General features: G+C 45.6%; 1 protein-coding gene across 7 annotated transcripts in view; it reads left to right on the forward strand.

The window, feature by feature from the left end:
* The first annotated feature begins 439 nt into the window (after positions 1 to 439).
* Positions 440 to 17,447, forward strand: part of NCOA6 (nuclear receptor coactivator 6) — a 43,412-nt gene continuing 26,404 nt past the window's right edge. For 4 of the 7 annotated variants that reach the window (XR_003993948.1, XM_030502830.1, XM_030502831.1 and 1 more), the window contains exons 1-6: positions 443 to 687; positions 8,234 to 8,337; positions 13,363 to 13,515; positions 13,610 to 13,884; positions 15,652 to 15,807; positions 16,367 to 16,489. Coding sequence is in view for 6 of the 7 variants with exons in the window: in XM_030502830.1 (XP_030358690.1) it covers positions 13,650 to 13,884; positions 15,652 to 15,807; positions 16,367 to 16,489 (514 nt within the window). In the remaining variant the exon portion in view is untranslated. Of the gene's footprint in view, positions 688 to 1,119; positions 1,592 to 7,897; positions 8,338 to 13,362; positions 13,516 to 13,609; positions 13,885 to 15,651; positions 15,808 to 16,366; positions 16,490 to 17,447 lie in introns of those variants that run through there. The other 3 variants (XM_030502826.1, XM_030502828.1, XM_030502827.1) reach the window with 3 other exon arrangements.

A 17,447-nucleotide genomic window follows, 5' to 3' on the forward strand; every position in this document is an offset into this window, starting at 1 on the left:
GGTGCAACACAAAGTACAGTCTAATCCATGGATCCTTATGAAGCCCGAGACCTTCTTCCAGAGTTCCTCTGGTAAAACTCCTCTGAATTACGAACCTCTTTCCCCAACAATTTCCTATAAAGGATTTAATTACTATTTTGTGTGGAACCTCGGCCAGGAAACGCTCTTTATTCACTACGGAAGAGACCGCTCGCCCCGCGGCCCCCCGGGACTCTCCTCAGGCGGGAGGAGCGGCCCGACCGCGCTCCCACCCGTGAAGGAAGGAGGGTCCAGCGGGGCCGCTCCCGGGGCGGGCCCCGAGGGGCTCTCCCCGCTAAGGGGAGATGCGCGGCCCCGGTACCGGGAGCCGGTGCCCGGGGAAAGGCTCACACACATCCCCCCCCCCCCCGCCCCTCACGGCTCCCCGGCTCCGCGCGCTCGGACGCAGGCGCGCGCGGGCGGCGCGGGTCACGTGCCGCGGCGGCGGAGGGAGGCGGCGGCGGAGCGGCGCTGGGTGTCCCGGTGTCCCCGGGCCGAGCGCGACACCCCCCCCCCCCTCCGTCCGCTCCCCTCCCGCCCCGCGTCCGCCCGCCCGCGACACCGGCCCCGCGGGCCCCGCTCGCTGAGGCGGACCCGCTCTCCTCGCGGCGGCCGTGGCGGAGGCGGCGGCGGCGGCAGCAGCAGCAGCAGCAACAGCGGCAGCTCCAGGTGAGGGCGGGGCGGGCTCTCGGCGGGGCCTTTCCGCCGGCCGAGGGGGCGCGGGGACCCGGCGGCCGCGGCGGCGGGCGTGACAGAGGCGGAGGGGCGGAAGCGGCGCCCCAGCGGAGCCAGTGCTGGCGGCGGCCCGGGCACGGAGCAGGCCGGGCGGCGCGGCGGGAAGGGGCAGTGGGGCCTGGCCGGGGCTCGGGCCGGGATGCCAGGCCGCGGGGAGCTGGGGGCTGCCGGGGCCCGCGGGGAGCTTCGGCGGGAGCCTGTCAGCGGTAGGCGGGGGGCCGCGGCCTGGGCCCCAGCGCCCGGTGAGCCCGCCCGGCCGCGGCCTGCAGCCTGCCCCCGCCCGCCGGCTGGCGCTGCCCCGCCGAGGGCTGCGGGGCCGGTCCGGGTTCCCCCGGCGTTCGGATCGCGGCCTCAACCGCGACCTGTTAGAGCCCGAGACAGGCCCGCGGCCGAGGAGAGGGGCGCTGGGGCGCCGTGCCGAGGGCAGCGCTCGGTTCCCGGGGAGGGCAGCGCTGCCGAGCCGGCCGCGGGCAGCCGCCGGGGGCCTGTCAGCAGCGGGAGCGTCTTTGGGCTTCGGACGGTGTTTCTGATCCTAGTTTCTGAGCCCTGACCTCACGCGGGCGTTTGACGTCTTTGTACGATGTCAGCGAGAACGCGTTGACGTTTCCCTGAAGCCAGGCTTTTGTTTGAGGTCCTCGGTGGCTCTAAAGCAGCCAGAGGAAGGCTGCTCTCCTCGTTCCTTCGGCTTGATTTCTGCTCCGAATTGCACCTACCTTCTGGAGCCCCTCGGAGGACTCGGGGTTCCAATTCCTTCAGGCTGCTGCGGGCAGTGGGAAGCCGGGAGCTTTTCTGTCGCTGCCTTGGTGCGGTTCTGAAAGCTGCGAGCTGTAGTGTTGTGGTGAGCTTTGTCTCTTCATAACCCCTCAGCTTCCGCACACGCACGCCTGTGCTCGCTCCCCGAGCTGAGAGGTACACCAAATCCTGTCTCATTTGAATTTTATTAGAGGACACCCAGTGCCTCTTGTTGGTGTTTGGAGTTAACGTGTGTCGTAGTCTTTCTGGCCGGTTCTTTAGCTAATGCATCTTCCAGTATTTCCGTATGAGAAAACAAGCTCAAAGAGAACACACTTTGCGTTTTCATAATAGGTCGCCAAGCACAATAACCACGATTTTTGGCTTTAGCAGCTCTTTTCCAGTTGCAGGAAGCATTCCCGGCTTTTCTGTGCGTCTGGTGGGGAGAGAAACAAAGGTCTCAAGGCACATGTCCAGAGTGGCTGGGTTGACAAGCCTCAGGATTAAAGGAGCTGCCTACAAGAAATCTGGAGAGGGATTTTGACAAGGGCCTGTAGGGACAGGACAAGGGGGGGTGGCTTCAAGCTGAAGAGGGGAGATTTAGAGTAGATACTAGGAAGAAGTTCTTCCCTGTGAGGGTGCTGAGGCGCTGGCACAGGGTGCCCAGAGAAGCTGTGGCTGCCCCATCCCTGGCAGTGTTCAAGGCCAGGTTGGACACAGGGGCTTGGAGCAACCTGCTCTAGTGGAAGGTGTCCCTGCCCGTGGCAGGGGGTTGGAACTGGATGAGCTTTAAGGTCCCTTCCATTCTCTGATTCTGTGGTTCTACAGTGATCCATTGGGGTGTTTGCTGGAAATTCATATGCTCCTCAAATATTCCTTGAGCCGTGTGGCCTCCTGTGAGAGTTACCTGCCTTTACCGGGAAGGTTAGCACAGTAATGCTGTATCGTGACTCTCCTCTGAGAAGAAATAAAATCACACCGGGTGAGGTTGCTCACAGACCTGATCCTCTGTCGGGAAATGACACTTCTGAGTATTTTGGACCTACGGAAAGGCATTCCGTTAGGTCTCAGATTTTGGCTGGGAGAGCTCCCAGCAGCACTCTCCAGCCACTGTCTCCAGAAAGCCTGTTCCTCCACAGGGCTTAGAGAGAGGAGTGGTTTACAACAGGCTTCCAACTGATGCAGTAATTTTACATTATTCTAGTAAAAAAATAGGTGTTTCCTTAAAGTGAAAACCAACTGTGTGTGTGGGGAAACGCGAGAAATGCAGCCTTCCCCTGGGCACCACTAAATTGTTCTTGTTTTCACTTATCCATGGCAATGATTTCATATTTTTTAATATTGATGGAAGCTGTAGTTACAGCCGAGTTACGCAGACATACTGAATTGGTTTGCAGTGGCAGGGGGTTTGCTGCTAAAGATGTTGAAGAGTTTTTGTGGCTGTGACAGTTTGCATTGCTGACAGCGAGATTTTATAGGTTGCCTGTGTACCGCTGGTGGGCAGGAGGCATGAGAGGTGTCTGGTTCAAAGTCATAGAATCACAGACTGGGTTGGAAGGGACCTTAAAGCTCATCCAGTTCCAAGCCCTTGCCATGGGCAGGGACACCTTCCACTAGAGCAGGTTGCTCCAAGCCCCTGTGTCCAACCTGGCCTTGAACACTGCCAGGGATGGGGCAGCCACAGCTTCTCTGGGCACCCTGTGCCAGCGCCTCTGCACCCTCACAGGGAAGAACTGCTGCCTGAGAGCTCATCTCAATCTCCCCTCTGGCAGGTTAAAGCCATTCCCCTTGTCCTGTCCCTACAGGCCCTTGTCCAAAGCCCCTCCACAGATTTCTTGTAGCCCCTTTAGGCACTGGAGCTGCTCTAAGGTCTCCCCTTAAGGAGCCTTCTCTTCTCCAGGCTGACCCAGCCCAGCTCTCTCAGCCCGGCTCCAGAGCAGAGCTGCTCCAGCCCTCGCAGGATCTCCCTGGCCTCCTCTAGATTTGCTTGAGTAGGTCGTTGTCTATTTTGTGTTGGGAGCCTCAGAGCTGAATGCAGCGCTCCAGGTGGAGTATCATGAGAGCAGAGTAGAGGAGAAGAATCCCTTCCCTCAACCTGCTGGGTCATGGGGTCTCTGTGAGAAACGCCAGCGCTGTGCTGTATGGAGGGTGCAGTGAGAACGCCTGGTGGTGTGCAGACCATTGACCAGCAAGACTTAACCACATGTATTGCAAACACTGTGTTCAAGCACAAACTTGTTCCCTAATGCTGGGCTAGAGCAGAAGTAATGGGAGAGCATGTGTTGTATTGGGAGAAGTTAAGGGGCAGAAGTGGAAGGAGAAATAATCCTACATAACACGGACTTGAGGCAGGGAAGATGCATCCTCAAACTCCAGGTGAGATGTTTTCCATGTGTCAGCCAGGTGACCGGCTTGCCTTTGCTTTGCTGAAACTGTGGATATTGTGTGTTTTGTCTTGACACTGCCATGAGCTATGATGTCCCCTCCAGAGCAGATCACTGATGTTCTTGGGCAGGACCTGAGCATTTTGGCCATGTAGTCAGTGTGTTCCTTAGTTCGTATACACTGATTGCTTAAGGGTTGGCTCAAGCTGGTGTTTGAAACTCAGATTGTCTAGTGTCCTGGCTAATCAGAAGGAAGGAAAAAGTCTTTCCAGTGATGCTGTTGCAGTTGAAAGCGCATCTGAGCTTTGGATTACACAGGAGGATAGTAGGGGAAGTTTTCCAAAGGCCCTGGAGCCTGGGATTTCTCTCGGTCCATTGGGGGGTCATTTTTCACCCGGTGTGTACTCTGCCATTGGTGCTGTGAACAGCATCCTGCCTGCACTCTGAATAACTGATCAAAAATGGCTATTGTCCAGCTTAAAAATAGAAGCAAGAAGTGAATTCTGTCACGTATATGTCGCAGCCTTGAGCTTGTGTCATAGTAAAGAACCCTTCCTTATGTACTTGGGGAAAAAGAAAGGCAACCAGTGCGTGTCACGGTGGGTCTGGTCTGGGGTGATGGAGGGATGCCTGCAGGGGACACCACAGCTCATGAAGGCCATTGTCTTTCGGGAACCAAGAGGACAGTTGCTGTTTCTCCAGCTTGAATGAGTGTTTTTGAAGCGCAGCCCTACACAGGGATTGGGATCAGATCTGTACAAAACTTGAAAAGTGGGAATGATGTATAGTGTCTTGTCTAAAGTAATTTGTCTACATGTCAATTGATAATTTGGGACAAGAAATTGCTTATACTGAGTTGCATATGTGGGAGCCTGAGCATTAGGTTTGATGTATGAAAGGGGATTGATTTAGTTATTCCCACCAAAAGGTGCGCGCTATTAAATTTTCCAAGTCCTGTGCGTATCATTTTAATGTTATAATTTTTATCCTTTTAAAAGTCAAGCTGGCCCACCGGGCTACACAGCCCATGTGAGACTGGGTTTCCCATCATGGTTTCTGGGTAGCACTGACAAAGACTGGATTAAGCCTCCATCTGCACATACATGTGTGTAGGCGCAAGCTCACAAGCCTCCCTCCTTGCTGGATGATACAAGGAGAACGTGAGGAGTTATTTCTGCCTTGCTTCCTGATAAATTCAAAGGTTTAACATCTGTAGTGACATCGTTTTTCCCGGCAGTGAGTGGAGAGCACGTGAGAGGTGAGATCCAAGGCTTGTATTGGCAGTTCTGACAGGTCTCCTTCCCAGACAAGTTGAGGAACAAGCAGTTGGAGTCTTGAGACTCAATAGTCTTGAGACTATTGAGGATGTAGGAGCAGAACCTTCCAAGGCAAAACCATGGCCAGGTTTTCTAGTGGGGCTTAGTTAAGAATAGTACTGGAAAAGAAACAGCACCTCATCTTCTGGCTGCAGCACTGGAAAGTGTTTCTTCTTGGGGTTTTTGGGGTGCTCTTCCCACCCCTGCAAGCACACAGTGCTGTCTAATTCTGTTGCATCCTAGTTTTACCAGAAGGTGCAAAGTTGGTCAGTGATTATGTGATTCTTAAGAGCAGCAGGGACAATCAGTAACACTTTTGAAATGGGATTCTTCCAAAAACCCAGAGCAGCACAAAATAAGCTGCAAGTTTCTATAGAATCAGGAAACTCTCAGAACAATCTTGATTTTAGCAAAAGCTGCTCCTGCTTGTGTTATATGAAGATGTTTAGGTCAGGGGAAACAGTCTTCTTATTATTGAGTGTCTTACATCAAAGGAATTACTTTTAAGCTGTTTGTTTTAGCTTAAATCTTCATACTTTGTAATGTTTAAGAATTTTTAAAATGGTATTGAAGTTTCCTAGACTGTTATTACCAATAAGAGGAAGAATATTGCAGTAACCAAGAGGTGCAGTTTTCAGGCAAACCACAGTCCAGGACTGGTAATCACAAGAACACCCCGGCTGGTTGTATCAGCATTTCTGAAACTCAGGGAGAGAATTTGTTGGTGAGGGAGTGCCTATGGGGCACGTCAACCCAGAAGGGTTTGGTAGTGGTTAAATTCAGCTTGAAATAAAAAGCTTGTTGCAACACAAACAATGAATTGATTGCTTCTCAAAAAGGAGTTTTCTCAGCCTTTGGAAAATAAAATAGAGTTTCTTGTCAAGGTGCATCTGATTTCAAGTAGCATCTCATTTTACTTGTTTGCTGATTGCATCGAGGGGTCTTTGTGAAAGGTTACGTACTGTGAAGCTCTGTGTAGTACTTGTCTGTTACAAGCTGTGGTGTATTTCTTCCAAATGGAGATATCCTTAACACGTGAAATTAATAATTCAGCTGATGATTGATCAAATTTTACACCGTGTAGGCTACATCTTCCAAAAATTGGTGATTCTGAGGTGACTTGTGACAGGGGGAGAAGTTCTTGTGTTCACAGGTGGCCTTCTTGTGTTAGTATCTGTGCTGCTGCAAGTGGGGATTTCTCCATGGCTAACTTGGCTACAGCCAAAGCTCATGCTGGAGTTACCATCTTGCTTTTTAAAGTAACCCTGATGATCTTGTCAGCCAAATTCTGTTGAAATAAAATTAATGGCTTAGCGGAGACGTGTCCATTGCAGCTTGGCAGGAGTTGTGGGGTTACAACAAACCGATGTTCCACTAAACCTGCTGTCAAAATGCAGCAAGATATCACTGCAAAAGGTCATAAACGTTACAACAAGCTGTAATTTTCTCCTTGCTGGAAACACTGGCTTCAGGCGTTTTGTGCTTGAGGGCATTTTGAAAGTCTTTATCAGATAAGTTATTGTAATGAGAGTTGGAGTGAATGTACTAACATTGATTAGTTATTTTCCTCAACCAAGTTTGGTATCGTCACATGGGTGGAGACAGCAGCAGTTTGTTGTTCTTCTTTCCCATAGCCTGGGCTGACCATCCTCAGTTTCTTACTGGAGCTTGCTGGGGCCACCTGCCTCTTATCTGGAGCCATTGGGTGTCCACAGAGCGTCTTGTACCCTCCACTGTGGTGAGGGAGGGTCAGCCTTCCCTCGGAAGGGAGAGCTGGAGGAACAAAAGCCCCTCAGTTCCTCACATCAGAGTTTAGATGATTTTCCTTCCAGTTCACCACCCTTCAGCCAAACGTTGACTCTTAACCCAGCCTTGCCAGACAGTTTGGATGGGGCTGATTTCTGTCAGCTTTGAGGCCGCCTTATAAGCAGCTTCTAATTGGCTTACAATTAATAAATGATATTAACATTTCAGATTTCAGGTTTTAGTTTTGCTTGTCTGCTGGCTGTCTGGTCATGGTGTTTAGGCAGGTTTATCCATAGGTGCAAACAGCAAAGTTACTGCTTATGATTTAGCTACTCGGGTCTTCCACTTGGTACTCTGTACTGCTTTTTGAATTAAAATGCCTATTTAGAAATACAAGATGATACCAGAGATTGAAAAGTGTTAGGTAACTATTAAAAGAGCTACAAACCATGTATGATCTGATTTGCTGTGAGTGCTCCTTCCTTCCCTTCGAGTTGCTGGGCTGGTGGAAGTGCAGAGGCTGTGGCACAGTACAAAGGCTTTTAAAGTGATTTTACTTTGTCGTTTAAACAGAAGATAGCAAATTTCTGCTTTGTCTTTCTGAGTCTTTCTCTCTTCTGCTTCCCCAGTTTGATTTTGGGTAGTTCCCTTCCCCGCTGAGGAGCAGGCTGGCACGTTAGCAGAAAATCTGCTTGAAAACCAGCCCTGAGATGTTACTAGAAATGATGTTGATTTGAGGGGCGGTGTTTTGTTTTCACTGCAGCCATTAGCTTTACTGCTGCGTTTTCATTACCCTGAGTGGTTTGAGTGCAACTTGATGAGACCGTGAACAGGAGCAGGTTCTGGGGCTGGATTCACCTCATTTTGTTGGCCACCTGCAATAAAAATGGCCATCTGAGGTGGTCGTGTGTGTTCATTACATGTTTCTGGAGAGAGCGGTTTAGGCGTCCGCTTAGGATGAGCTGAAGCGCATCCTAGTTGTGCCAGTTTCTCTTTTCTGAAGATAAATTTAATCTAGAAGAGTTTATCTTGGCTTAAATAAATACATTATTCGATAAAACTTGGCCTGTTTAGAAGATTAAAATGTCATTTCGAGCCAAAGGGAGTATTCCATCTTTTGCCTGTCATGAGAGGTTTTTTCCAGATCCTCAGTTTTTGCTGCTAACATGTGTATATAGTAACATGTACTAAGGAGAGAGTTGGATTTGGTGCAAAACTGCGTATTAAAAATCAAGGCATTTAATGATATTCAGTATTTTTGTTATTTTATGTCATTGATGAAACGTGATGGTTTTCTTTCAGGATTACATTTTTGGGAGTTGCTGTTTAACCATGTTTGCCAGTCTGGAATTACCTGAAGACCTGTTGCATGCCACAAAGTACTGAAGTTGTGGATTTTTTTTTTGGTAGGTAAAATAAGAATATGATGTGTCTGAATATCTCTTGTTCTCCTCCCAACTGTCCTGCTAATAGGTCCTGGCCCCTAATGTTTGTGTGTGTTTGAAGGGCTGGCTCCAGAGCTGACTTCTCGGTTTGCTCTAGGGGGTTATGGGCATTTGCCACAGCTAAAACTATGTTTCATGGTGTTATCCCTCTTTAATGCCAATGTTTGAAGTTCCAGATTACTAACTTGTTTCAGAGGAAATTTTACTGCATGTTTATTTTTATCCGTTACCATAGACTGGTTTGGATTGGAAAGGACCTTAAAGATCATCTGATTCCAACCCCAGCCATGGGCAGGGAGTTTTTTATTGTAACAGGGATTCTTAACCTTATTTAATCTCCTTGTGTAAAAATATGACACAAATCTAGAATCTCTTTAGAAGTCTTTTTTGTGTATTTTTGCCCAAAACAATTATGTCATTTTAATCTTTGTGTCATAAAACAGTTGTGTGTTTATAGGTTTATTCAGTGGTCAGGTGTAACTAGGATCACCAGGCTAGGCAACAAAACAGTTGAAATAGTTGTAGGAGGATAATACACCTGGGAAATTACATTGCCACTGCTATCAAAGGCTTTTTCTCCTCACTGTCAGTTCTGGATTCCCCAAGGGACTTGATTGCAGTCTCATTTCTGGACTGGTTGTCTTCTTCTTCCCTGTTGCAGCTTTAAATACTGGCCAGTGTGAGGATGAGGATCCTGCTCAGTGCTAACTCCTGCCATCTTCTAGTGAAGGACATCAGCCCATCCTTCCTTCTGCTCTCACTCTTTCCAATGTTTTGTGTGATTTTCAAGCGTACTTTTTCAGGCATAGAGCAGGATTTTAGTACTTTTTATTTAATTGGGCTCCCTGCATATTTGTTTTGAGAGGGTGCATGTTTTAGTGTGACATCAGTTGTGAAAGTGTTTGTTCTGAGTTGCTCGAAATGTATAAACAGCTTGTAAATCAATAGGCTGTGTCATGGAAAACCTCGGATGAGTTGTTACACCAAGCCTTGTTTTGCTTTACTCGCTTTGTGTAGTGCAATGGTTAGAAGAAAGCAACACAAAAGGTTTCAAGTTCTGTTTAAAGAAACAAATTGACATAACCTCAAGTTTGGATCAGTTCAGCAGATGTTGGAAAGGGAATACCAAGATACCTGTTTGGTTTTTCCCTTCCTCTGTCTTTTTTAACCCCAGAGACCAGCACTTCCATGTGGTGGTGCTGGCACTCCAGAGCCTGCTGGCTTTCCCATGTTCAGCTGCTGCCCAGCTAGTGACAACCGGACGTTACAGAATTCGCCCTAATCCCATCCCTCCCAGGGACTTGACAGGATTTTCCAAGCATTGCTGATCACTGGATGTGCCATGCAGACTTCCTTTTCCTGTCAGGGCTGTTGGTGGAGTCAACACATGACATGACACACTGCCTCTGGGTTCCCCATGGGGTGCGCTGGGACCCAGCTGTCCATCAGTCTGGATCTGGACTGTGACATCGCTGTGTCCTACATTAATTCTTCCTTGGGAGAGTATTCATAGAATCATTGAATGGTGCAAGACATGCAAGAATTCATCTTCTGTGTTTTAGTTGGTCTAAAACCAACTAATTTGGCTGGTTTTATCCATATGCCAAGCCTAGCTGGGAGCTTCAGCATCCCAAAGCCCAGGGTGGGTCCTGCATCCTTTGGTTTGGACACTCTGATCTTCATGAGCTGTCCTCTGCCACTCTCTGCCCTATATGATAGCGCAGGTGTGTTTTGGTCACTAGTCTGTTACCTGGCTTTTTATCCCCACCTCTCTTACTTCAGTTACATGTTTTTAATAATTAGACTATACTGAATAAGACCAACTTTATAATAAACAGGCATAACTTTTTCTGCTGCTGTAGCCTGTCCCAGACCAGGTTCATGGGCAGATGGTGGCCACGTCGTAGCACTGGACTTGCTCTTATGTTCCCAGAAACAACTGTGTAATGGGAAATACTAAATTGGAAACTCTAAAACAACAGGGTGCAGAGACAGGAAGGAGGCCACGCGTGTTCTTTGAATGGAGAATGATGTTCAGAGACCTTTTTGTGCTACCACATAAGCATGAGTGCTCAAGTTCATGAAATGTGCTGTGGTTATGCGGATCAATTCAGGTACGGTTCTTACTCTTCAGGAATACTCTACATCCCACTGGGAGTGCATCTAGTTCACAGGAATTGTTAAGCAACCAAACTTTTACCTGCATGTGCTTCTGCTAAAGGCTTTTTGTGTTTATGTGGAAGAGTGTTGAGCGAAGGTACACGCTAATTATGGTCATGTGCTGGCTCGTGATTTATGGAAGTCAACCCTAAAACCAGGAGATTACAGAATTTGTTAGGGCGAGGGATGCAGCTGGGATTCATTTGGTTTCAGATGGGCGGCATGCTGTGCTCTGCCTGAGGAGGAAGCTTTCACAAATCATTATTTTCTCCTGTCATACTCGAGATAAATTACACCTGAATATAGGAACAGACTAAACTGCGTGTGTTGGAGAGGGAAAGAAGGGAAGATGGATGTAGCAGAATTCCTTGAGTGTCATGTGAAGAAGAAATGCAAAGGTAGCTGTAGCTACATGTTCTTATTTAGAAAGGAGAATTTAAAGCTCAGTCTTGGGGTTTTTTTTTTTCCTTAACTCAAGCTTTCTCTGCAGTCCTATGATTTTCTGAGTCAAGTGAAACAAGGCTTGTTGGTCCTTCAAGATTTAGTAAGCTCTGTTTTAATAGTGGTCATGAAGGGCCATAACGTCAACAAATCCTGACAGCTTTTGGCACGTTGAGGTGAGGTTGGTGGAGTGTGGTCTGAGCTGCAGTATTTTCATGGAGTCTTTAGAACTATGGTTTAAGCAGTCAGGGTGTCTTCTGGTCTTTCACAGAGAAGTCGGATGCTTCAGAAACTTCAGTTCATAAAAAGATTTGAAATGTTTGTGTTCTTACAGAGAAATCTGTATTTCTTTGGTGTCAGGGATTGTCAGGAGTCACTGTGTTTCTTGCTGCAGGTGGAACACCCCATCCCCTCCAGTTAATTGTGCTTTTTCAACACCTGAGAGCCTGTATATGGAGCTGAGATTTCTCTCCCTGAAAAACTTACTCCAGATTTTTCAGATAAATAATTTTCTATGTAATTTTCTTCAAAATACAGTGTTTATGCTTCACAGGATGTTTGCCCCATTCAGCGTGCAGAATAGCTGTCATTTTGGTCATTAAAAAGATTGTGTAGGACTCCCAGCTCCTTTCTTCCTGAAGTCAGTGTATGTGTAATGAATGAGGTAAGAATGCAGGACAAGGAATTCTCTCCTGGCTGGTGTAAAGCCAGCTTTGGTAAGGAAATTCCTTGTCCAAAAAATAAGTGTCAAAATCAATTAAAACAGCTTTTCACAGATGCTTATTAATTGTCATTCCTATTTTCTGGGCACCTCACATGAAACTTAATGGAGGTGCCAAACACTCAGACCTGTAATTTAGATACAGACCAGAGCATCAAGGAGTCTGGGGTCAAAACAATTTAATTGTCTCCACGTTCACCTGGTAATGAATGTTTTAAATTTTCATCTCTCTTCCCTATCATTAAAATTTCCATGATAATAATAAGTAACTTATGAAAGCACTATGGAAATGATCAGTGGCTGTGAAACATTTTTACTTACTTTCTGTTCCTTGGGAGACAAAATTAGCTTTGTTTTTAAGCCGGGTCATGTTTGGCAATGAAGGCCTGGTGCTGCAATATGAAGAGAGTAACTATATGTAAAATAGGTGATTATTCATTAATGCCATTTAGCCTGCCTCGTGTAGGGTTGCCAGGGAGAACAAAAAGATGTATTTTGTAAAATCACAGTAAGTGTGTGCATAGAGACCTAACCCAAAGCTAAGGGTATTTTGTAACTTCCGAGTCGTAATATTGTCCCTTCAGCAACTTGATGCAAGCGTGCAAACAATGTAGAGCTGTAGCTAAGCTTGTCTAACGTAGTTATATTCTTTTTATTAGAAAAGGCTGTTTTCTGGCCAATATCTGCAGCTCACCTTTAATCTCAGAGTTGTGGTTTTGATTTGTGTTGGGAGCTTGAACCCCTGCCAAAACCCCAGCCTGTATCCTCTTCAAGGGGATGTTGTCCCAGGCTGAACGTTTTGGGTGGGTTGAACTGAATACTGACAGCTTTGGAGTTACGAGGTCTTGACAGTCCTGGCTGTTGAAATGATTTGTTTTTGACGGTGGTGGTCAGGAACAGGTCCCTTTTTTGGTTTGGACATGGTTTTAATCTTTTAGCGATTCTTGTGTAGCTCTGAGTGTGAGGGTGGAGGTGTCATCTGGAGGAGTTCGTGCCCTTGTAACGGCTTGTGGTGGAGTGGGAAAACATGTATCTTAACTAAACATTGCTCACCGTAGATGTAGGGATAACTTTTATCATAGGTTGTGCTTCTGTACACATAACAGCTTAGATTACTATCATCATGCCAAGTAAAATGTACTGCAAAATACATCTAGACATCTTAGTAAAAAACCATCAGGTGTGTGACTTGATTTACTGAATTCATTCATATCCAAGCTCAGTAGGGGTGTGGGGGGAGTTATGGGCTAGCACAGGGGGAGCAAATTTCAGGTTCTAATGTGCATGAGCAGCCGAAAACACCGACATCTTTACAGTCTTTTAGAAAGAATCATAGTGTGCCTGAGATTTTCCTGGATGTGAGTGAAGTATTTGTCAAATGCTGAATTTCTCCTGGTGAAAACACACTATAGCATTCCTACTGCTCTGCTGGACAAAGGAGTTCTATTGCATCTGCAGTCTTAAAACTAAATTTGGTGGGTTTTCCTATCTTTCTATAATTGAAGTAGTGTTGCGAGTCTTACAATTTCCTGGCAGTCAGGCACTGCACAACTGGTACCAGGTGCTTGCTTGTCCTCTGGCGCATATGGAGATGAATGTAATTGACTTTTTTATTGTGTTTTTTCTTCCCCCTCTACCTTTCTTTCTACCTGACTACCACTTAGGTCAACTGGAATACTTCTCAAGTCACGTGCAGCAGGATTCTGTGAGGAAACCACTTCTGTTTGTTCTAGTGGACAAACAGCTTGGATACTGCCATGGCCCTCATCTTCAAAGTGACACAGTTTGTCTTGCAGACCCTAGCACTAGGTCACCCGGTAGGTTTTCCCATCGTTTATCTGGTGAGCCATTGAAAGCAGTTGTTAATGTCTTTAGACACTTACTGTTATAATTCTTTTTTTCCCTACCAAGCATCATCTGAACGTCTGACAGGCTCCCTTTGTTGGAAACAATGGTTTTGGATGATCTACCTAACCTAAAGGATACATATGCCTCCTTGTACTCCTCAGCTATGGAAGACTTAGAGGTGGATTTTGATTCAGGACTGGAGGAAGATGAACTAAAACAGGAGGCTGCTCCTGAGGATTCCACGATCTTTGTAGCTTTTAAAGGAAATATAGGTGACAGAGACTTTGAGCAGAAACTAGATATCATACTGGAGAATGTGCCTGGCCTTTTACACATGGGTAATGTACCTTCTTGTTGTTCTTCAGCTGTTCTCAAAATGTTTATTTACGCAGTCAGGGTGCTTGCACAAAGAAATGGATTATATTATTTTCGAGTTACTTAGTTTGTAATAAGATTTGTTGGGGTTATTATTGTGCGTTTGGGAGCTGTTCTTCTCAGAGACACAGAGTACAAGTTTCTGCAGCTGTTTTGTTGTTTAAAACTGATTTCATTAGTGAGTTCATGTATTCCTGTTCCGTTCCCATGCTTAATTTGTTGTGGTTTTTTCCTATTTTATTTCCCTTCATTACACATTGTATTATATTCAAGTGAAACCAGGCTTGTCCACACAGAAGATGTTTTTTACTACCAAAACCATCCAGTTTAAACCACTGCATTTCATCCGAGAAGAGGTCCACTCTCAAGTAACTGTGTCAGTTCAAGGCATTACTGCCCCTTTGCTGCTACACTGACATACCTACCTGACTTTTGTTTTCTGGTGGAGGATGTGGAGTGCTGTCACATACCCCTGTGTGCCCACCGAGCCCTGGGGTGTTGTAGGTAGTGAATGATAACAGGCTTTTGGGACAAAAACATCTTCTGCCAGCACATCTAGACCTGGACAAAGACATCTGTCCACTGCCTGAGCATCTTTGCAAAGGATCTTACAATGATTACTTAGGTGTGTGGTCTTGCTTGCACAAGTATCATCTTCCCTAATATCTTCCCTTAGTAAGGGTGCAGAGTTGTGATGGTTTGGAGGTTTTAAAAGTATTCCTGTCATGTTTCCAGCCAAAAATGTGTTTATGGATTGAAAGAGGATTAAATTTAATAATATCATTCCTGTAGCAGCAGAAGGGACTTGGTGAATTAGTTAAGGACAAGAGATTCCGAAACAGGAGAGAGTTATTTGCATTCTTAAGTGACATGTCCTTCAGAAGGAAAAAGTTAGCAAACATCTAGTAAATGTGATGTTGCAGTGGGAGAACTGGCTGATCAAACTTTAGGCCAATGCTTACTCTTTTCAAAAGGACTTCCTTTTCAGCAAGCTGGAAACTGGAAGCTTATCAACCTGTGTTAGGAGTATGTTCTTAATTATCCTTAAATGCATTTTGTAGCAGTGATTTAGTTAGCTGCCACTTCAGAGAAGTGTATCCAACGTGAGTGCCCTGCCTTTTTGCTATTTCTCACTTGGTACTTTTAAAACAACTGATTCTACATCCAAACACTCAGATGTAGAATAGGTGCGCAGAAAAACCTGCAAGGAAATATTTTGCACGACTTTAATATGTTTCTTTTTCAGTGGATTAAACATATTTATTCAGAAAAAGTAAATAATGTGGTAGAAATTAATGAAATCCTGGTTTCACGAGCATTTTTAGAGCAAATATTTCCAGAATGAGGATTTCATTCTCGTAGTCAGTTCTGTCACACGTCCATCTACATCACTCTAACAGATTGACTAAATCAGTTTCATTAGATATTTTCGTAGCTTTCCAAAGTAGTTTATCCACAGAATATTTCAATTTTTGAGTAATGTTATCAAGTGGTTGTGTTGGCTGTTGGGTATCAATTGGGTAGTTTTCATATTGCTAATTTTTGAAGTGGTTTGGCAGCATCAGTCACTGCCTGTGCTGCAGAAGTCTCCTGTACCTGACATTAACCAGTGGTCATCTTCAAAGCCAAATAATTGTTTCCATGTTTTCAGTTGTGCTTTTTTACCAAGTTATTTCATTATATGCATTGAAAACTGCCTTTGCACTGACTCTGGCCGTTCTTCTTTCAAGAATCCAACAAGTTAAAACTGCAGAAGATCGAGCCTTGGAACAGTGTCCGTGTCACCTTCAATATACCCCGGGAAGCTGCCGAGCGGCTGCGAATTCTGGCTCAGAATAATAACCAACAGCTTCGCGACCTGGGAATTCTCTCAGTTCAAATTGAAGGTATTTCACAACTCATCTGCTTGCAGAGGCGTTAAGCTAAAATTTCAGTGTACTCAACAAGTGATTCTGTGTCCTTGGTTAATCCTGCAAAACTTGTAATTCAGTAATTTGGAGAGTGGCTTCAGTGGAAAGGTAGCTCGAGGCTTTTGTTCTTTTAAGAATAGGATTAGTAATAAAAATGAAAGTTGAACATGCTCTGAGCATCAGGAAACCCCCTGAAAAATGGTCTTTGAGTATTAGCTAGCAAAATGTGCTGTATTTCCCCCACCTCCAGCCCCCAATTGTTTCATACAAAGCTTTCTCAAAGCCAAGTTTTAAGTGGATTTCACAGTTAAAATATCCATTCTGGACAGTTGTCCAAGAGCACACTCAGGATGAAAAACCAAGGGCATTTAATGCTTATCATGGTGTTTCTTTTTCTTACAATTGAAATCCAGAAGATAAGTGTAATGTGATGCATAACTGTCCTTCTAAAGTGTGCCTTACAGATAAAGTTTGTTCTCTGTATTCTGCTTCTCTGTGTATCATTCAGTTCACCCAAACTGTGCATTACTTTCAGGGGAAGGTGCTATCAATTTAGCTTTAGCTCAGAACAGAAGCCAGGATGTCCGAATCAACGGGCCCCTGGGAGCAAGCAACTCGGTGCGAATGGAAACGGGGTTTCCCATGCAAGGGGGACAAGGTAAAATCCTTTGGTTCTTACTTGTTTAGCTTTATCACTTTGGAATTTGTTACCAAGCTAATAATATTTCATTGATTATAGCAACTATTGTTTGCAGAATTACAATTGCCATTTTAATGAACGTGTGTTCTTCTTTCTGTGCTGTCAAACCATGTCCTGCATTATGCAAACTAAATAGCTGGCTGCATTTTGTCCCACAGGCATTGGAGTGGTTTGGGTGGGGAAGATTGGTTTGGGGCTTGGTTTTGGTGGGGTGTTTTTTTTTTGCATAAAGACTGCTAAAGCAGATGAGTCTAGTAAGTGAATTCATAGAATCAGAATGGTTAGGGTTGGAAAAGACCTTAAGATCATCTAGTTCCAACCCTCTTATCATGGGCAAGGACACTTTGAAATGTGCACAGATTATCCCAGTTTTCTGTTATGAAATTAAACATAAGCCTTTATTCAATGTATAATAATAAACTATTTTAGATTAAATCCATTATAATTATGGGAAGGAGAGGACACTGTCATTGTTAGTCTCCCTTTATTTTCTGATGAACTTTTGGGCACTGGAATGGGTTGCCCAAGGAAGTTGTGAATGCTCCATCCCTGGCAGTGTTCAAGGACAAGTTGGACAGAACCTTGGGCAACATGGTTTAGTGTGAGGTGTCCCTGCCCGTGGCAGGGGGTTGGAACTAGATGATCTTAAGGTCCTTTCCAACCCTAACTATTCTATGATCTGCATGTGTGGCTGCTGATGAGAAGGAATGGAAAGAACATTTTGCCTCTGTAGAAGCCTCATTAAGCAGTAGTGAAATCATTGCGCTTAACAGGGAATGTAAAACATTTAAAGAAAGGTTTACTTTAAAGTGGCTGCTTTTCACTGTGACCGTCATGAGCTTCGGGTCCTTCCTGCAGCTCAACAATACAGATGTAAACAGTATAAATATAACAACAATATAACCAACAGCTCAAC

This window comes from Strigops habroptila, chromosome 13 (assembly GCF_004027225.2).
Source record: "Strigops habroptila isolate Jane chromosome 13, bStrHab1.2.pri, whole genome shotgun sequence".
In the NCBI taxonomy this organism is placed as follows: Eukaryota; Metazoa; Chordata; class Aves; order Psittaciformes; family Psittacidae; genus Strigops; species Strigops habroptila.